Source organism: Polistes fuscatus, unplaced genomic scaffold, assembly GCF_010416935.1.
Source record: "Polistes fuscatus isolate 324 unplaced genomic scaffold, CU_Pfus_HIC Scaffold3, whole genome shotgun sequence".
Classification (NCBI taxonomy): Eukaryota; Metazoa; Arthropoda; class Insecta; order Hymenoptera; family Vespidae; genus Polistes; species Polistes fuscatus.
The window spans coordinates 14314457-14336879 of record NW_025113107.1 but is presented as its reverse complement, the minus strand read 5'-3'; the positions used below and the strand labels follow the sequence as shown (position 1 = coordinate 14336879).

General features: G+C 35.8%; 1 protein-coding gene across 1 annotated transcript; it reads right to left on the bottom strand.

Annotated features, from left to right (window-relative positions):
* Positions 1 to 14221: 14221 nt before the first annotated feature.
* Positions 14222 to 20730, bottom strand: LOC122519421 (protein sneaky-like). The gene is made up of 9 exons (XM_043638830.1): positions 20620 to 20730; positions 20075 to 20272; positions 19785 to 19978; positions 17931 to 18448; positions 17654 to 17841; positions 17053 to 17579; positions 16935 to 16968; positions 15356 to 15508; positions 14222 to 14587 (listed from the first exon to the last, which is right to left on the bottom strand). Exons 2-9 carry the CDS (start codon positions 20265 to 20267, stop codon positions 14334 to 14336), a joined length of 2061 nt encoding a protein of 686 aa, XP_043494765.1. The 5' UTR covers positions 20268 to 20272; positions 20620 to 20730; the 3' UTR covers positions 14222 to 14333.
* Between the last annotated feature and the right edge of the window lie 1693 nt (positions 20731 to 22423).

Genomic DNA, 22423 nt, shown 5'->3' with positions numbered 1-22423 from the left:
ATTATCGATCGCATGTCGCGATCCTTTTAATTAAACGTATTCGCCTCAAACGTCATTACCAACGATCGAAATTCTGCTGTAAAAGTTAATCTATACAAAGTACATAATTCTTTAATTTAGGATTATTTCCAAGTTGTATACGCCAGATAACGTAAGTCATATTATCGTCTTCCCCAGTTAACAATTTCAACTAAAGAAAAGAAATATTTGGGAAAAGCGCATTGATAACTTGATACGCGAGTGAGCGACTGAATGACATCAGAGCCGAGTATAGCCGAAGATGGTCGAAGGTATGCTATCTCGGCCGCGATTGGTCGTAACGAGTGGCGTTCCCCGTTGCTAGGATACGCCGATGCGCCATGCGATCGGTCGAGGGGAGCTCGACGCTGGACCACACACGCGCTACCATTTTCCCTCGAGCAATAACATTACCCACACAGAGACGCGGCTCCTTACGCGACACGCACGAGGGCGGGGGAATCGGCATGGTCTTTTCGTCTTTCTCCCTCCCTCTCATTCGTATTCTCTCTTTCTTTCTCTCTCCCACGCTGGCATCTTTTCCTATTCTTCTCTCGTTCTTTCTACCCTCTTCGTCGTCGTTTCTTCCACGCCGTTCTGAAAGCTTTATACACACGCTGCGTCTCGCTCATGTTAGAACGAGTTGGATAGAGATAGAAAAGGTTAGGAAAAGGATGTAAGAAACAAAGAGGGAGAGAGAGAAAGTTCACTAATTCATCGGACCTTAACAAGAACCTGACTGAAATCCTTTAATCAAGATCGTCTACCGGAAATGAGATGATTCCTAACGATGATGTTCCACGATACGATGTTCAACAATATTAATAGATAAAATCGTCGGAAATTAATTTGCGATTTAAATAGTATATTTTTCGTTATTTTTCTTTTTCTCTTGGAATATTGCACGAATAGGGGGGAAGGGGGTTTCCTGCGGTAAAGCGATCGCGTGCTTTTGCGGTATACCTCAAACGCTTTTCGTAAGCAGTTAATTGGTTATATTTTCCGCGATACGTAAAAGGCGTGACAAAAATGGCGGCAATTTTTTGGTTTCAAAATGGCGATATTCCATTTCTGCTACTCCGTTGAGATCGTAAGAGAAAAGATAAAAATAAACTAGATGAAAAAATAGAGGTATTCCGAAAAGAGTTTAGAAAGACGGAGAAGGAGGGGGGAGTTGGCAGATCGAAAGAGTTAACGCACGTAGGAACATGCGACCACCCACGGTGACAACGAGCCAAGCACCGGTTCGCCAAACAGCAGATAATTTTGCACTCCGAACTTGCATATCGTCGATACACGCTCGCGGCATTTCGTTTTAAACCGAAGCACTGAATCGCCAACGGTTCAGTAATAGATGGGGGGTCCAATGATAGGAGGGGAAAGCGAGAGTAACGCGAATGATATACATATACTGGACTCCGATTACGAAAAGCGATAAGGTGAAAATGTCTGATATCGATCGATCAAACGTATTAATTGATATCGTTTAACGCTATGGAATGCAGTCGGTTTTATCTCTTTCTTCCGGAGAAGAATTAATATTCTATAGAAAAATGATCAATTCTTGATATTATAATTAATGGAAAGACTATTTGTAGGATATTTATGAAAGCATGTCGCAGAGATAATTGAGACCTCTTGTCGGTATCGTCGTATTCCATCGATAAAAGGCAATATTAGGCGATAATTTTGAATAATGTTGCCGCCTTATTTGGTAAGATAAAAGTAAAGGAAGGAAAAGGAAGGAAAAGACAGGAAGATGAAAAGATTGGTTGATACCGCGTGGTCTACCTTTGATCCAGCCCAAGACGGCTCTTCTCGGCACGGTGCACGGCGGATCGCCGACGAGGCACCGTGTGGAGCGACCGTTAATAATTTTTACGACACTCTTAACTCGCCACCCGGTATTAAGCGGTCCACCAGAGAAGACGGGCTTTTGATCTTTGCCGACGCGGTATCGACTTAATGAGTGCGAGAGGGAGATAGCGGGTGAGTCAGCGCGGACTGCGGGGGCACATGGGAGCGTAATGGGAGCGTAATGGGAGCGTAATGCCACCGCGGTAGGGGGTGGCTCGAACTAAGGAGAAAGAGATATCGCTAGGTGAAATCGCTAGGAGAAAATCCGCCCGTCTAACTCTTTTTCTCCGCAAACTTCTATGCTTGGAGTGTTGCATCTATTCAGGCGCATAAATCAAAAATTTATTTTCATACTTTAAACTCTTATGCATTTTTTCTAATCTCTAACAAGTTTCATAATGTATTCAATTATTCCGATTGATTCATTTGCACATAATTGTTTTTTTGTTGTTCGAACAAATACCCACACTACCAGCTACTATGCTTACAAACGTATATACATTTTGGATATCTCAAACGCGTGATAAACAATATCAACCGATTTGATCTGATATAAAAAACGCGAGAGAAATGTAACATTGTAGAGGGTGAAAATATCAGATAGCCCCGGTTGGATATAAGTTATTACAGTGCTCGCTACTCGAACAATTATCTACCTTTGCGTGCTCTTTAATGCGAGTTTCATTACAAGCCCAGAGGTATCTTCTTTCGCTCGAAGCTAAGTATTAAAAGCGAACGACGTTTCAAATTGGCGACACGACGATGAGGCAGATGAGGATTGGGGAGTAGAGAAAAGTTGGATCATGCTTAAGCCTCGAGGGCGACTCAACGAAGAATATAAGTATACCAGGAGTGTTGTTTCGTCTTTTTTGTAAACTGCCCACACGACTGAATATCCAGCCCACGTCTAACAAGAAAATACGTAGATATATTCTAACACATGCGCGTATACATACGCGTGCGAGACTAGTCCCTCTTTCCAGGACTTCGACTGTAGCAGAAGAGAAAGGAAAGAAAAAAGAACAAGAGAAGAAAGAAAGAATGAGAGAGAGAGAGAGAGATAAAGAATAAGAAGAAGAAGAAGTCGACTACTTCCTTACGCAAAATGACGCGGTGTGGCACGTTCGTTGGTTCGTTCGTTCGTTCGTTCGTTTGCTTGCTTGCTTGCTTGCTTGCTTGTATCGGGGTTGCGTTCAACGGTGCGTGCACACGAGAGACGCGAGAGATGCTATCGACCACCAGGATAGCTCTCGGGACTTCTCTCGGGACCACCCATCGGCAAAATAATAAACACGGAATGCGGCATACATGTCCGTCCGTCCGTCCGTCCATCCGTCCGTTCACTCATCCGACCGTTTGTCTCTATTTCACAGATACGATCGAAAGCAAAGAGAGACCCTTTACTCTTGTTCGGCAATTTTTTCTTCTTCTTCTTCCGCTACTACTATTACTACTAGAAAGAAAAAGAAAAGAAATTAAAAAATCATAATGAATTACATAATCGTACTTTTCGAAGAATAATAATATAAAAATGATGACTTTTATCAGTTTCTAATTATTGTGAAGAATTTGACAATAAGAAAGAGAGAGATAGAGAGAGAAAATCTTGGAAGGAGCAACGTTAGGAATCATTTTGATTTATCCGTTAGCTCGCGTGATTAGTGGATCCTTGTTCCCGAAGGAGAGTCTCCGTATTCGGTTGGTAACGCCCACGGTGAGGTATTAATCCAAGGCAACGCAATATATCGTAAAACGTACGACACATGGTAGATAAGTACTAACGTTGCCAGTACGTAAAAGCCATACGATCTATCGCGATCTATCCTTCCTCGATAGATCTTGACGCAAACGCCCACGTAGAACTAACTCGCACGATCGAGCCTAATTTCTCTTTTGCTTTGTCAAACTCGTTTCGAACGCGTTATTATTCTACCGTGATCATTCGAATCGATGAATCGTACGTCAATCGAAATTGGCATCCTCCGATTATTATCATCCACCTTTTCCTATTTCCTTCTTTATAAATTCTTCTTTGGATCGAAGATATTATCGTTTAAACTATCCGAGAGATTTAGGAGCGAATCCAATTATCTCGATAAAAACTTTCTAATCCCCCCCTCCCCCCCCGTTAACGAGTTGCGTTGGGTACTACGATATATCTACACACGCGAATAGATTTTTGCGATAGATCAAGATGCATACTCGATTTGGAATCGGAGTGGAAGGTAAGAGGCTGTCGTTAAAAGGACGTGTATTTCCCTCATAGATCATTAATTCTAAAACAATCTCGACGAGATGGACGAGAGCCTACTACTACGTACGGTAGATCCGAGGTGTATAGTGGGCTGAGTCAAAGCGAACGGATGGTAGAAAAGAGAAGGATGAGGAAGAAGAGGATGAGGAGGAGAAAAGGGATCGGACTTACTAATTGCGACGACGTCGGTGGTCTCGAGAGGCACCGCGGGCCATAATGAAAAGCAATATGGCCAGTCCGCGTACCGGCCAGTCCAGGGGCGCTGATTTTACATCGGTAAATGTCCCGAATCCGGATCGTAAATCCGTGGAGAACGAATCGCGATAGCCTGGGAGCATCCGAGGAAGTATCCCAGGAAGCATCACCGGTTCCTTTGCAGTTCGACGCCACCTTATTAGGAAAACTTGTAATTATTTATCTACCCTCTTCCTACCGAATCAACTCTATTCCTGAAAAATCCTCAATATTTCAATTTTATCTTTCGTTCTCATAAATTTCTGACCGTTCAAATTTTCGCTCGGAGGAACCGAGGAAGCATCGTCCGTCCGTCCGTCCGTTCGTTCGTCCCTTCATTGTCTCCTTTTCGTCCGTCCAAAGATGAAGAAAGTCAGTAAATTTCCAAAGCACTAGCAGCACTACCTGCTAGTCGTTCGCTCTGTTTGCGTAGGACGAGGACCACCCAAGTAGTCACCAACGCCTCTGTGCCTTTCCTTAGCGATGTGGAATTGACTTAGCTGAATCCCCGTGAGACGATGATGCTGAACTAGGGACGAGAAGGATGAGAGGAAGAAAGGGAAGACCAGGCCGAAGGGTGGGGGCGGAGGAGGTGTGGCAAAACTGCTCGAAGGACGAGGATGGAAGGCAAAAAAAAATAGAGAGAGAGAGAGAAGGAGAGAAAGAGGACGGTGCGTTGGTCGTACGCAACGCAACGAGAGCCTTTAACCCGAGCCTCTATCCAGCGCTTTATTTTTCATCCCATTGTCCACCGACAGGATCGCGACTCCCCACGACGAAAGATTCTCAATGAGAACGAGCATCTAACTTTTCTCAGCTATTTCCTCGAACATCGAAAGTCCCCAATATCGATTTGCTTATCATCATACTTTACCGTCAATAGTTAGACGATTAAACGAATGATCTGATTGAAAAAGGCAACGCAATTGATTAGCTGTTAATAAAAAAGTAAGTTAGGTGGGGGACGTTGTTAATCGGTGAATCGAGGATAACGCGGAAGGTTAATCGGAAGGAATGAAACGATGGGTGAATGGCGAACGGTGTTCGGGGCCGCGCACGCTCGCGCACGATTGCGCACGATTGCGCACGCTTGCGCTCGCGTGAAGGGGTTAAGGAAGGGTAAGAGTATCGAGTTAAGGTAAAGTGCGAAGTGGAGACGGCCCCTTATAATAGCGCGGCGCGTTGGGTGGTCTCTCGGCTTCGCTGTGGGTGGTCCCCGACACAGGCACAACCTCGATATTAAACGGAGCCACGCGTAACGTAAACGCGCGACCGACCACCACACGACCGTACACTTTCGACGCGATATATCATTTTATTTAACACCGCACACCAACGACACGTACGCAACATATTATGCAACGAGGATATGCGACGAGGATGACCGTAAATGTGTGTCCTTGCGAGAGTACTTACAAAAATCTTATCTCTGTTTTTTCTTTTTGAAGATTATAACTTCTTTTGGCGCGTTTGGGAAAATGTGATTGGGAGTTGGGATTTTTTTCCGAGCGACACCACCGAAGTTTGTGTCGGTATTTACAACACGATGCGCGGCAAAACGATTTCAAATTTACGGCATGAAGTCGTCTTCTTTTTCTCTACTTCCTCTTTTTTTTTGTCTCAAGTGGGTCACCCATCCAAGTACTAATCGTACTCAGCGCTGCTTGACTTAAATGATCCGAGCGGGATTCAGTGCTGTCACCGTGCCATAAAGTAATTCGATATATCTCTGTTATATTTAGTATGGACTGATATCTATATTTTAATATTTTTCTTTTTATTCCTTAAAAAAATATTATTATTCCTTAATAAATAATAATAATGAATAGCTTATCTTCTCATACTTCCAATCCTCCCCCTTTTTTACCTGGTCACGCTACATATATATATCGAGTCATTCTCTTATTATTTTATTTGTCAGGCGAACCGTAATGCATTGAGTCATCCTGTATATATGAAGAAGAAGAACAAAAACATTATATCCTCTGACAAAATATGAAACAAATTGGATAAATCGTTCGTAAAATCTCTCTCTTTATCTTTTTCTTTTCTTTGAAATAAGGTAGCTCGGAATTCGGGCTGTAGGAAGAAGGCTATGGAGAAGGGGGGCAGAGGAGGGGGAGAGGAGAAGTCTCAACGTGGGTGGCCCAAGAGAGATTTGCCTTCCGCTAAATATCGCCTTTGCGCCCTCGACGTGGGTGGCCTCTCTCTTTGCTGCTGGTAGAAGAGGAGAGTCCTTCTCTTTCTTCCCCACCCTTCCCCTCCCCTTCCCATCCATTCCCCTCTGTTCGCCCTCTCGACAAAGCGCATCACCCTCTTGTCTTTCCATCCTCCTTCCACGAAGGCGAAACTCTTTATACAAGCGCGTATCGTCCACTTATCGTGTACGTAAACTTCTTACGTCGCCATGTTGCCCGGCAACAGGCGTCAGACTTTCCGACAAGAAAGAAAGAAAGAGAGAGAGAGAGAGAAAATAAAAAAAAGTCAAGTCGCGTTGTGTCGTTGAAAGAGGCCCTATAACTCACTTCTCGCCTATAATATTTCTCTCATTTTTTTTTCGTTTCAAATAAATGACGAAATAACATTTTGTTTAGATTCCATGATTAAATGTACTTATATTTTATATTTCTTCAACTTTGTATTATTTATTATATATATATATATATGTATTCAATGGAAATATTAATTTTTTAATGATCGTTACATTAATACAATTTATTCTATATTTATTGAAAGATATTTGAATAAAAAGTTATATTAGAATATATGAAATGTTCTCATTTGGATTTTTGAGTTTCGTTCGTTGAAGATCGTTGAACCAAAGAGAAGGGATGCGGGATAGATCGTGATGACTACAAGGAGAAAGCGAGCAAGAGTGAGTGAGTGAGTGAGAGAGAGTGAGAGAGAAAAAGACAGAGAGAGAGAGAGACAGGGCGACACGACGCGTGTGGTCCAAGCTGATGGTAGACGACGAGCAAGATGGGACCTGGACGACGACAGCATCTTATCCGAGAGGTACAGATCGATTGATCAATGGCGAAATCGATGCCTTTTCTTGGTCGAGACCGATCGAGCCCGTAGTACGCTCGGGCGCACAAATATTTTTCACCCTACCATCGATGAACACAACCAATCTCGTGGAACTCTCGAGGAATCGAGATCGACTAATTTCATTGGATAGACCGTAAGAATTATTTCATCAAAGAGAATCTTAAATGAATCTATTGTTAACTTAATTTCAATGTAAAATATATATATATATTTTATTATTTGTGTATTATATTATTCGATATTTAATAAAATCAACCCTTGTCTTTTCCACGTTTCTATAATACCGACGATCATTTGATTTCACAAATGAACTTAATTATGTTATATTTAATAATATAATAATAAAGATGAATAAAAGTAAAAAAGATAGAAAAAGAAGAAAATGAATACATAAAAGTTATTAAGAAACATTATAAGGTAATTAGTTTCTGTATATTAAATGAATAAAAGGAACCAAGGAAAGGAATAAGGATATGATATTAATTCGGGATTTAAAAGAAACTAATTACAATTATAATGTTTATGGTAAGCGGTCTTTGGCTAGATTTTACTTGCAATGGAATGTATAACATATAAAATATGTTAAACATTATATTGAAAGTAAAATACCATTGCCCAGGTCTAACCACGTGGAGGTAACCGCTTCTGAAGACCCGGGATGTGCATCCTGAAGATGTCCCCATCCGAATTAAATGGAAACCAAAGAAAATGATCACCCCGAGAACGTTTTTTAATGAGACCCACTCTTAGGCCCAACCCTAAAAGTTTAATTCGGAAAATTCTTAAATTTAATATCGAGAATGAAGATAAAAATTGGAATACCAAATAAAAAAATGATAAACGAAGAGTGAAACATGAATGAAATCGAAATAACATGGAACCTATGAACAAATAAAATACATTAAAAATAAATATAACACGCGTGCGATGCTAAGGGAATAATAATAAACAAATTAAAATTATACATTTAATTATACATGTAATTATACAAATAATTATCTTACACAATACTTTATTAAAACTGAGTCCTCTTCTGGTCCCCGGCTGGTCCTCGGTTGGTCCTCGGCTGGTCCTCGTGTGGTCCTCCTCCTATGTAACCTGCAACAAGAAAAACAAAGGGATAGGGAAGAAGAGGAAAAGTAGGCTTTTTAAAGTGAAACTTTTTACGTTTTTTTTTTTAAGTGGTATCCCACCGGTTGGACTAATCCACTGATTCTAATCTTAATTACGAGGAACTTACGCTGCACGTACAGTTTGCCACCGGTGCCAATGGCCTTGGTAGACATCCCATACAATGCAGTTTCAATTCCTATGCTACGTGCATATTCATGCATATCAAAACGCGAATTAAAACCCGAATGAAAACGCGATAAAATAAATATATACGACGAGGAACTTAGACTTCACGCAACCAGCCGGGTACCTCGACCAGTCACGTGTCGCTTCGGTCCCTATGCTAAATGCATCGATGCACACCAAATCGCGAAGTTAAGAAAACGGGTAATAATAAAAAATATATTACGAGGAACTTCCACTTCACGCATCCAATTGGGTACGTGTAGCTTCGGTTCCTATGCTAAATGCATCGATGCATACCAAAACGCGAATTAAAACCCGATAGAAATAATATATACGACGAGAAATCTAAGCGAAACAAAGAAATCAACGCAACACGATCGATTAGAAGCTAACAGCAGGCGAGTAAAGCCTGTCTAACAGATAGCCGTGGACCTAACCGTCTAACCGATCGCGCACGTTATTCCTTCGATCGCTTTCGATTCCTATGCTAAATGCATGTATGCTTGCAAAATCGCGAGTTAAAAAAAGCAAAGTAAAATAAAAAAAAATAAAAAAAAAAGGATAGGGCGTTTCACTTTAAAAAGCTAAGGGTAGGACATGATTCTATCCTTGGGAGAAAGATAGAATCAAGGCTCGCGTGGGCAGGGTCGCATCCCTGAAGTAGATTCTTTCTTAGCAAATGGCGCCCTTTGCGAAGAAGGAATCCACCCGCTACCCATTCAATTGTTTCTAAAAAAATAATAAAATTTTAATAAACGTTTGATATTAAATTTTATGTAACAATGATTGAAAAACAATCTAAGTAATAGGAGAATTTTATAATTATGTTTCAACCCAAGAAAGAAACCGAGCTGAAGAAACAGTCATCTAAAATCAAAAAATAAATTCATATTAAATTTATTTTTTATTCAAAATACGTTAATAGAAGAGTATGTAACATTTAAAGTAATGTATGTATATGTTTAAGCAATTATATATAATAGCATACATCTTAAATAATTGTTAATTAATCGATGCAAGCGTCTATTGTTGTTTAAAAGATCGGAGTATATGTTCAGTCATCCCTCCTCCTCGAAATTCACCGTTGATCTGAGTAATTATCCTCTGTTAAAGTTTTTTTGGTGAAAGTTGTTTACAAGACCTTCCGAACGTTGAGCATGTGTATAAAAGAAAATCAATAAAATTAATCAATAAAATTTAATATTATAACGCTCTCATTTTAATATTTTTTTATTTTTTATGTAATTGTTTAAACAAATGTACATTTGTTGTAATGTTCTTGCGTAGTGATGACTTCGGAGGGGAGGGGTAAAATTTTCATCTATTATAACATAAAATAGAAATTAATTAATATTCAAAGTACGTCAAAAGTTAGGTAATATTTAAATAAATATATATGCGTTTAAACAATCTTAATTATAATAAGAATTCATTAAAATATTAAAATAATTGTTAATTAATCAATGCAAGTTTCTATTGTTGTCTAAAAGCTCGGAGTATATGTTCTGTGATCCCTTCTCCTCGAAATCCACCGTTGATCTGAGTCATTATCCTCTGTTAAAGTTCTTTTGGTGAAAGTTGTTTACAAGACCTTCCGAACGTTGAGCATGTGTATAAAAAGAATAATAAGTCTATTTAATTAAATTTAAGATTAAAACGTTATGATTTTCGTATTTTTATCTATTTTGTGTAATTATTTTAATGCTCCTGCGCGGTGATGACTTCGAGGGTAAAATACTGCTGTAACATAAAGAGAGTGCATTAATGCATTATAATAATTGTTAATTAATCGTTGCAAGAGTCTATTGTTGTCTAAAAGATCGGAATATATGATCTATGTACCGTCCCCTTCGAAATTCACCGTTGAAATGAGACGTTGTCCTTTATGAAAGTACTTTTATTAAAAGTTGTTTATAAGACCTTCCAAACGTTACGCATGTGTATAAAGGGTGTCATATATCTAATACATAATCTTTAAGATTAAAACGTTATGATTTTCGTATTTTTATCTATTTTAAGTAATAATTTTAATGCTCCTGCGCAGTGAGGACTTCGAGGGTAAAATTTAGCTGCAATATAAGAAAAGTGCATTAGTGCATTAAAATAATTGTTAATTAATCGATGCAAGCGTCTATTGTTGTCTAAAAGCTCGGAGTATACGTTCTGTGATCCCTCCTCCTCGAAATTCGTCGTTAGACTGAGTCATTATCCTCTGTTAAAGTTCTTTTGGTGAAAGTTGTTTACAAGACCTTCCGAACGTTGAGCATGTGTATAAAAAGAATAATAAATCTATTTAATTAAATTTAAGATTAAAACGTTATGATTTTCGTATTTTTATCTATTTTAAGTAATAATTTTAATGCTCCTGCGCAGTGAGGACTTCGAGGGTAAAATTTAGCTGCAATATAAGAAAAGTGCATTAGTGCATTAAAATAATTGTTAATTAATCGATGCAAGCGCCTATTGTTGTCTAAAAGCTCGGAGTATACATTCTGTGATCCCTCCTCCTCGAAATTCGTCGTTAGACTGAGTCATTATCCTCTGTTAAAGTTCTTTTGGTGAAAGTTGTTTACAGGACCTTCCGAACGTTGAGCATGTGTATAAAGGGAATAATTTATCTGATCAATAAAATTTAAGATTATAACGCTCATATTTTAGCATTTTTAGCATTTTTACGTAATTATTTAATGTATATTAATATATATTTATTATATTTATTATTTAATATATATTGTATTGATTGTGGGGAGGGGATGTATTTCTGCGTGTGCCTGTTGTCCGATAATGTATTTTTAATGCTTAGGAAAAGTTCGAAAAAATTTTTCTGTTTCCTACATTGTCAAAAGACGCTTTTTATTGAGGACAATGCCAGGGTATTGCTAACATTGCCTGATTTCCCACTATTCCAGTAACATCTATATTTATAATTTATGTATACTAGTTTGTCGGTTACGGTAGATTCTTATTTTACCGATCTTCGGTAATAGTAGATTCCTTTTTTCATTTTTAAATTTTCCTCTTTTTTCGTTTATGTTTTAACAAAAATGTCTAAAACAATGTTTACGTCTTTGAACATAATATGCATGATTCTGAAATGATTTTAACGAAATGGTTTCCAAAATCTGCTTGATCTATTATAAAAATCTCTTTCTACTTCCTCGTAGATATTAAATTTCGTTATATATTAATCTTTTGCACTGGAGACCTTTTTTCGCTTGGACGAAAAGAAATGACCAGCCATTTAATCGACGAAAAATCTAATTTATCTTTACTCGAGCTGATTCCTTCATCGTATTCCATGTTTATTGGGCCTTGAAAATAATAGTCGAGTTCAAACTATCATCGAAGTTTGCAACAATGCATGTAAATGATACATTTAAGATTGTTATCTATATCAAAGAAAATACATACCGATATTAACCTCTGGAAAGGGTTAACATCGATTACCATTTTGTTATCGATAGACTCGTTAGGTGACATTAAATAAAAGAAAGAAGGAATACAATAAGACGGGAACAAATTCTAATCTGAAGATAGAAAGAAGATAGTATTTGGCAGGAAGCGTGGAATACATGCTGGAAAAGAGAGAAAGAGAGAGAAAGAAGATCGGCGAGGGGGTGGGGAGGGAGGAGAGCGGGTCCGGCACGGTCTAATGCTAATGCAGCTACCATTAGCAAGTAGTGAATCGAATGTAAAGTCGGACATAAGGTGGGACCACACAGGTTGTCGAGGGAGGTTTATACGGGGCCAGCAGATGCAGTGCCCCATAAACAGCGGGGCAGGACCACCCAACGTGCTTGTTCCTTCGTTTCGTTCCTTCGTCTGTTTCCTTCATAACCACCCCCTTTCCTTTCCTGCCCCCTTCCCTTTCCTCTATCTGTGAAAGGATATAATACGAGGAACGAGTATTCGTGTCTTCTCTCCGTATTCGCGTCTATCTATACCTATACCTATACTTATATATATGTATGTGTGTATATATAAATGTTTTAATATGCGTTAATATTCTTACGTCGAACGCACGAATGATTTTAACGAATATTTCTACAAATCATCGATTCGACAAAATCGTACACAAGTTTGGTCATTTGTATTATAATTAAAAAGAAAATAGATTTCGTTTATTCGACTATTGTATAACGAGAACAACGTTCGTGTCAGAAGTACAAAGTTATGCGTTCAATTGAAACAATTCATTTGTATATATTCATTTCTCTTAGAAATATATTGTAAATATGTAATAGAAAAATAATATTAACTCCGAAAAATGATTAATTCGAATTTTCGAGTATTAGGAGGAACAACTCTATTAGAACTTGTCTAGTCGTTAATTCGATTTATGTGTTCGTTCGAAAATAACTTCGTAAACTATTTTTTCCATTCGTCATTCCGTCAAGATACAATGGAGAGAAAATTTGAAGAAAGGACTCCTTTCATCTTTTTACGAGCCTCACAAGCTATTCAAATAGTTCCAAACTTGGAATCAATGAACAGGACCAAGGAGTTTCTGTCCTCTTCAAGGACAAAATAAAAGACATAACAGAGGTCTTCGATTTCTAGGAAGCTCCGAAAAGATCGTTCCAAACATCTGACCACCCACCTAGGTTAAACCTAGCCTTTTCATCTCTACTCGTAAAATCTACGGGCATATTCGGATATAATAGGGGATATCGTTTTGAACTCTCTATTAATTTTCTATTTTTCTATTTATATATTAGTCACAAAGTATTGAAATAAGATAGATCTTATCGTTTGCTATCATACGATATGAACATATTATCTCTGATTAAAAATTAACTTGTCAGAGGCCTAATGATATTCTAACAATCTTATAATTACGTTCTAACGGCCTTCCGATGAATTTCTAGGAAGGTTGAATAATAGAAAAATAATCGGTCGAAGGTAAAAAAGAAATGTGTTACGGTAGATACTAAAGTTATAGATATATTGTTCGATGACGAGGCAAACATCATTAGGTTTCAAACGTCGGGTCGTATACGAGTTCAATTATGAATCACGAGCTTGTTTTCTCTTCTCAGCGAATAAGTTTCTTGCGCAACGCTATTTTCATTGTCATAGATTTTCTTTACAATCGTGTAAATCCAGTCTTTATTCCGTATAGATGTAACAAAGTCTAATAAGCATCGTGTATGCCAATCAAGGATCGTTTCTCTCGTCCTTCGAATTTTTTTTTTTTTTTATTTTATTTATTTTTAGTTCTTTTCTTTTATTTTATTTTATTTTATTTTCTATTTTTCTTTTTTCTTTTTTCTTTTTTAGAATAAATACGAATAAAAAAGGAAATATGTTCGCGTTACTTTGTCACTTGAATATTTTTATATTCCATATACGTACTAGGAAGGATATGATTAATTAATTATACGGTGGTTTAATTCGTGTTATTTTTTTTCTTATGATACATATATTTTGTAATAATAAATCGAAATATATGTTTTAAATTGTAACTTTCAAAATCTAACAGCTACATTACGCGTGCTTTTTTTTTTCTTGCAACCGCGTCAAAAAATAAATCAATGATTTGTTCCTACGAGTGTCTACAGAAATAAATCGTTCATCAAAGATTTAAGGATTTCAACGTATCGAATGATTCGTGATAATGTTAAGAATCCGATATAGGTTTCGATTCGTCGAAATCCTTTTGGTTTTCTTCCTTATTATCGGGTTTATAAACATTGTTAAATTTATTATCCTGGTAACGTCTCCTGTATTCGCCATCGGGATCGTACTTTTTCTCGAGGAGGCCCCAAGCTTCCGGTCTTTCGTCGATCAAATAATGCGACAACTTATCGGCTGCAATTTTTTGCGTTTCGCTGCAGGACGAACAATTTGTCGCCAATGCATCCGGTAAATTTCCTACAATGCACAAAAATATATTTTTCTCAAACAAATTACGTTTAATGTGTCGCGATTTGTCCAATCTTCTGTCATTAATATAAATTACGTATCGTCGTAATCGATCTCGAGAGATATTAATAATGCATCGTAAACGAATATTAAAACAATCGTTGCACGTATTTGCTTGCTCAATATATAAAACAATTGGAGAAAAAAGAAAAAAGGAAGAAAGAAAATAGAGATATTAAAATGAAAGATGGATATGGAAGAGCATAAAAAAGGGAATGGAATAAAATTTATTGAGGATAAAAAAAGAATAAAATGTTAGTAAGAATGGTGCGATCGAGAAACAACGTTTCTTGATCCGTCCGTCTGTCCGTCCGTCTTTGTGTGCTCCGTGCCACCGTAATGGCTTTCATAAAAATTGTATCCAACGCGTGCCTAAAGAAGTTCTATCGTCCTACATTTTTTCTTAAACGTCTTTTTTTACGACGATACTCAAAGCATTTCGATCTTTCGATGAAGACATTCCACTCTTTCTTTTCATTCCGTTGCATTTTCCTACTTCTCTCTGTTTGGCGACATTATTAAATATTCGAAATTCGTAATTCAAATTAAACGTTAGATTTTCGGAATATTTATAACGTTGTTATTAATGTTGTAACATTTGTCACTGTATTTTTCTTTTTTTTTTTATTTTGCATCAAATTTTCGATTAAAAAAAATAAAAGGAAAAAAAAAGGAAATCAAAATTCCGAATACACGATGTTAAATATTTCTGCTTACTTTTCAATTCCATCGCGTCCGGCGTGCAAGGATTTCGATCGAGTAGGCAACCCACGTATGCCTTTAACAGTCTCTCGTTTTTCATAATACCATCGATATCGACGTTATCGTATTTGGTAGTGTATTTCTTCGTTTCCTCCGACGCCTCTTCATCTTCTCTTGCCGAAATTTGTAAGAAGAAGATGATACACGTTAGAAAGATAACGAAAATGAATTTATTTATTGCGTACATTTCTCTCAACGTTTCTTTCTTTCGAATAAGATAATATAACTGATGAAATTCTTTCGACTAACTTGTACCTTCTGTAAACTCATCGTTATTCAAAATGTCTTTTATAGTACTCGGCATGGTTCGTTAGACGCACGAAATCCATGAAAATAATATTCTCGACGATAGGCAAATTCCGAGATTATATAATATAAATTATTCGAAATATACAACACGAAATGATCGAAACTTTTGATAGTTCTCTTAGAGATACTCCATTCTTTTATTATTTTATAACATTTATAATTAAATAGGAAATCCTTGAGACGTGAGATATGCGTTTAGAAAAATAATTAAATGAATGATAATATATTTTTCTGAGAACGTCTTCTATTTTCGTCATTATTTTTCCTCGACGATATAAAATCCATTAATACTATGCAATAATAATAATAATAATGTATATATTGTAAACTAAAGAAAAAGAGACCAAATAGGAATAGACGTTGTAAATGAGTTTCAAACGAGTGTTAACGATAAAATAGCATACACGTAGGAATATTTTTGCTGGCTTGTTAATGGATCTAATGGATGGAATCTAATTTGAATGTTTCGATATCTCGTAGTATGCCAAGACGATTCTTCGAGGTTGTCTCGACGTAAACTTGAAATCGTATCGACTCGGTTATTTTCAACGACTTATAAAGATCGTGAATAGTATATAACGACTCATTTTTATTCATTCCGTTGACTCTGACTCATCCGTTGTTTGGTCTTCCAAATCAGTATCATCGGAAACATCGGAAACATCGGCACAGGCATAGCAGAACTGGCCAATATCCTTCCAACATTCCTCGCAATACACGAAAGGACAACCCGGAGTTGTACAACGACGAAATTTCAAACCTTTGCGTGGTTCAACCTCTCCGCAAATCAAACATTTTTCCCTAGCCGATTTGAATAATATAAGCCAGCCGAAAAGTTTCGGCCATCTTTTCCTCATAGCCATGGAAATGGATATTTCCAATTCCAAATTACGCGTCCTCGCCGATGATTCGATTTTTGCTTTGGTAAATGCCACGTAGCCGAGCCTTCGACGTAAACTTTCGTTGTATAAATAAAGTATTCGTCGTTTTTGTCGTTTCTGATAAAAAAACGAGCAGACGAAGAAGCGCATTCTTTGTGTATAAGCGGACGTATAAATTAAAATGAAAATAGCTAGAAAGGTAGCGTAAATCTGAAGGACTACGTTATTTGGTAATTCGGTTGGTCTTGGTAGACACGGTTCGTTAGAAATGACAGTCTTCGTATGTTTCTTCACGTTAAAACCATTAATCAAATGTTTGATAAGTGACGCTATTACACCAGTACCTTGGATCTTCAAACTCAGATCGTGGTGACCAGCCTGTCAAACGAATATAAATAATAAATCATTGAATATTTTATTATTCGTAGTTTTTCGTTGAAGATAAATCGAATTGTTGTTTACTTGAGTGTATTCCAATCGCGAATGACGGCGAATCAAATCGAGTGCTTCGAAGAATAATCTGTCTATCAATACGAAACTCGTAGTCAAAATCATTTCCAAAAAAAGCTTAGCTGTTTCTCCTACGATGTGTCGGCTCTCAACTTTGCTAGCCTTTAAACCGTAAGGATCGACGAATTTCAATCTCTCGAGCTTCTTCAAAGGTAACAAAGTAACACTGCCTCGTGCTTTCCTTCTAGCATCGATCTTTCGAAAATAACGAGTCACGTAAATGTTATCGAATTCAATATCGGTCAAATATCTGTCGTGATATTTCTGTGCGTTCAAAATAATACTCAGGAATATTAAAGACAAGCATCTCTTGGCAAACGTCATCACCGATTCGAACAATTTCCTTCTCGCATCGAAATCGTGGATCATGGCTTTGGCAGCACTCGTGGTATCGTGAATATCCAATTTCGGTGGCGCTATATTTAATTTGTATTGAATTTTTGCATCCTTTATACTTTTGCCGAATTTTTTTCTAGTATCTGACGGGGAGAAAAATCGTTAGAAAAATAATAAAATAATTATAGCGTATAATTATTGTTGTTAAAAATTATACTTTTCAATGCCACGTAACCGTCGCCAACACCGGTATCAACTTTTCCATCGGGATCGCAAATGTTAGCTCCTCCTAACGCTTGAACAAGATTACAAACGAACGTTAGCTTCATTGGCCAGCATAATAACCAGGCAGCAAAAACGGTAACCTTGTAATAACACTTGTCGTAAGCGTCAGCAAACATGTCTCTAAAAAAACAAAAAAAAATCAAATGAAACGATGAAAAACATAATTAAATGAATTACTTAGAATTAGGTATGAAAAATCGTAAACTTACCTACATCTTCCAGCACCTCGACTGAGTTGTTCCTCGCAACGAGACTCAACTTTCATTTTATATTTAGCCGAGTAAAATTCGGCTTCCGATTTAGCATCTCCCATCTCCTTTCCCCGCTTCTCCTCGATCTCCTCGCTCCTCTTGGAATCCCCTTGAATTTCGTCGAGGTAATCATTCTCTTCTTTCAACCTCATCATCTCTTCCTCCCCTTCGATCTCTTCGACTATCGGACTCATCAGATCTCTCACCGATGATAAAGCATCCTTTAACTCACCGGCGTTCCCCCTCATCTCTAAAATGGCTCGATGAAAGGGCTCGAACATCAGATCGATTCGAGTCTTAGTCAAATTATGCGTCAATTTAGCTGTACAAGCAAAACTCCTTATCACTTCTTTCGCATTGTACGTCAAATTAAAAATAGGTCCTGCGATTATATATCCGAGGACGAGTGCTCTCAAAAGGGTACGCCCTGCTCGCCCGAAAAATGCAGGAAACGTCAGAATGCAAATGCATCTTATCTGTAAATGATTACATCTAATCTACGTCAAACTTTTTTCTCTTTTATATTTTTCTTGTTTTCTTTTTTCTTTTTTTTACAGAGAAGATGTGTCATACGATAATGAAGTCTTACGCATTTATTTCTTTCAGTTCATTAGCATAAATCGAAGTTAATTTATAACGTATTATTCGAGAAAATGTAAGAGAATATGAGTAATATTATTTAATTATTCTATTAAAATCATTTTTTTTCTCTTTTTGGATTTTATTTCTCAATTTAATTACATTTGTTTTTAATGTTATATCATACGATTAAACGATTACCTGAATAGAAGTGGCACAACCGATAGATAATATAACGATAATAATACTTCCAAGATAGACAGTGGTGTAACGATCGAATCGTAATTGGAAGATTATGGTTCGATAAAAAATGAAACCTAGAATAAACCCCATTAAAAATCCTAACAAAGTACGTGATATCGTGTGAGTACCATGAGGATCATAGCAAATGCGATAAAAAATTGGACAGGTTTTCGAGTAACGTTTCGATATATGTTCGCGCGAATGTTCGATCGTTCGTCCGATTCTGTTCACTTTTTCTAGTCCTGCCATTATTCTACGATAATAATCAAATATTTGAGAGAGAATATATAAATAAATTATTTACTTAAATTAACTCGTCACGAATAAATCGATTTGTTAGATCTAACGTGAATTTAGTAACTGGCTTGATTTATTTCATCGATTTCAGTGATTTGCAATTATCTTCAGAACGTAACATTTCGAAATTTCGAACTTGCAATTAACTACTTGTTTCATATATATATATATTATTAAATGTAATATGTATATAAATAATAATAATTACACATTTTTCATCGTACACTCACATAATATCCTCGCAAAAGCGACAAACAACTTGTTTATCTTAGCAACACTGTTTTTAATTAGATAATTATATGTTTCGCGTAATAAATAGTAGAAAAACACATAGTGTATAATAAGATGTAAGAAATAACTAAAGATTCTCGTGTCTCGATCTTGCATTTGTAAGTTAATGATTTCCTCGTTAAAAAAATGTCCAGAAAAAGATATATACGTACAAATGAGAATTTATTTATTATTACAATTTGAATATCATCCACGCAACAACGCAATTCGAATTTGAGTAGAATTAACAAACAAACTTTTCCAATGTTAATTTACAAAGTAATTATATCTACATATGTATATAAGTAAATCATATATATTTGAATAAATGTATAGTTTCTATCATATATCCTGGCATCATTATCATCACACTTGTATTATTGGCATTTCGTTAAGAATCGTTCTCTTCGATATTTGTCCTTAAATCTGGATATCAGCTTCCTTTGCTTGATCGACAAACTTATTTCTGTATTTCTTATCAGGATCATACTTGGCGAGAAGTTTCTCCCAGATTTCTTTCTTGTTGTGGGACAAGAATTTCATAGCTTCTTCTGCAAATTCTCTTTGCTTAGGGGAACACTTGGAACAATCGGTTTCCAAAGCATCCGGTAAGGATTCTAAAATACATTGATAATACAAAATGTATATATATATGTATATATATATATAAATGATATAGATAGGAATAAATAAAAACAATTCGATTAACTTACTTTTCAATTCAGAAGCATCAGCAGTGCAGCGACCTTGATCGAGTAAGCAGTTGACATAATTGTTGAGTAGCCGGTCATTGTGCAAAATTTCTTGCACGTCGATGTTGTCAAATTTCGTGGTATATTTTGGCTCATCTGCCAACGTAACTACGATTACCGCCAAGACGGTAATACAAAGGAACGTTGTCTTCATATTTGCTAAAGGAACAAAAATTAACTAATATCGTTACAAGATTTATAAATGAATTTTATAACGAAATTTTGTACAATTGATTCATCAAATATTATCAATATTCAAACAACATTGAATAAATATATATAATAAATAAGAAAATAAATTCGAAGAAAATATTTGTTTTTCAAAGCTTATATCTAATAAAAAGTCAAATTGAACGAACAAAATATACACACTTATTTGATAAGAACAAAATGTAAAAGCAAGAAATTTAGTGACAGTTAGTTTTATCTCTCAAACAGAAATATATATATATATATAAAAATTGTTATTAGAAATAAATCTTAGGAGCAAGAAAAATGTAACTCACCCGACAGTTCGTAAGATTCAATGGTTTATAATAGCATGAGAGATCGTAGTGACCAACCGCCTTTATATATCTACGTTTGTCGAAGGATGAACCTAACGGTATACAAGTAGTGGAAATATACAGGTAAAGGTGGGATTGAAAACAATGATGATCCTACTAAATCCTACCAATACTCCTTTGTTTTGTCATACAATCCTCCAATCGAAGGTTCGTCTCATTAATAATTCTGTTTACGTACACGTTCTCCCTCCATATCTCTTTCTACCACTTTTTCTTTCTTTCTGTGTTAGATGGAAGAATTATTGTAGAAAAATATAAGAGAGAGAGAGAGAGAGAGAGAGAGAGAGGAATTAAGAGGAAACTAAAGAAAAACACAAATCTTTTATAACTAATTTCTTCTTTTTTTTTTAATTCCACGAATGTGCAAGTGCCATTCGACTCGGGGAAATTTCCAGCGTTGGAATATTTTAACGAATGGAAAGATCTCACAAGACAGTATAAAGAAATATAAAATATGATAAAAAGGGAATTTAAATTAGAAATAATTCACGCAACGAAAAATAAATTTCTAAATGAAAATATTATACAATTTATTTCGTATATTTAACAATTTGATGGATTTCAATGCTACAGATATCCCATAAGCATTTTTTCATCCTTTCTTTTCTTTTCTTTTTGTTTTCCTATCCCCAAAACGAAATCAATTATTCCACAATGATTTTTCTTTGTTTTTACACATTTATTATAATATTTGTAACATTTATCAATGTTCTTAGATTGTTGAGAAAGATATATATATTCTTTTTTTTATGTTTCATATTTTCTCGAAATCTTTATTATCGATAGATCCATAGATTTATAAAATTAAAAGAAACGAAAGAAAAATGTATCAATAGGTTTTTACTTTTTATTACGAAATATAATATAAATTTATTCATCACGATTTATTGAGAGAAAAGATTATTTTATAAAACAAATGAAGATAACTTTTCGTAGCGTTCAACATTATTATTTTATTACAATAATTATTATTATTAAAAAGTATCATTGATTTCGAACAAAAATTTGTATACATAATAAATACGTATATATATATATATATGTTTCTTGCTAAATTTCTTTCGTAGAATCTTCTGATCGTGTACTACTCAAAAAAAAAGAAAAAAAAAAAAGAAGATAAAGTTTACGTCTTTCATACAAAATATTTATAACTATTTCTCCTTCTTTAATCTATATATATTTATATAGTCGAAATAGAGTTCGATTTTTCTTTAAACTCGTTAACAAGTCAATTTCCTTGTTAAATAAAAATTAACGTATAATCGTAATTATGATATTTACATAATCGATTTCTATATCACTTCGTATCTACATAACGATATACAATAAGATAAAAGTCACTTTCTCCAAAGATTTATTAATTTTAGCAATTTTTTCATGCAATGATATGCAACTGCAGCTGTACGAACAGCAGATAGCTATCTAGTTGATATTTTAAGTATAACTTTTAGTACGATATTTTCGTCAAATGTTTTCTTTTTTATTATTGTACAAAAGAGTGAACAATTTATGCGAAAGACATGCAGAAAATGAATATATAAAAATGCAAAAATAAATATATAGTTTGTGTTTGGAGTTATTTTAAAGAAAGCGACTTTTATCTTACCCAGTATATGCAGTAAGATCTCGATTAACCGATCCACATTTATCCGACGTCTTAATTATCTGATCGTGCGTTCGAGATGTATGTACAGTAGGACCTTTATTAATTCGCATAATTTATCATCCCGGTGACATTGGTTAA

Excerpts from the sequence above, each read along its gene's own strand:
- LOC122519421 (XM_043638830.1), bottom strand. The coding sequence starts at position 20,267 with ATGAAGACAACGTTCCTTTGTATTACCGTCTTGGCGGTAATCGTAGTT. Across the intron at positions 16,969-17,052 it reads CGCGATTGGAATACACTCAA|GCTGGTCACCACGATCTGAG; the intron begins GTAAACAACAAT and ends TTCGTTTGACAG. Across the intron at positions 15,509-16,934 it reads TCTGAGTTTGAAGATCCAAG|ATGAAGAGGCGTCGGAGGAA; the intron begins GTACTGGTGTAA and ends CGGCAAGAGAAG.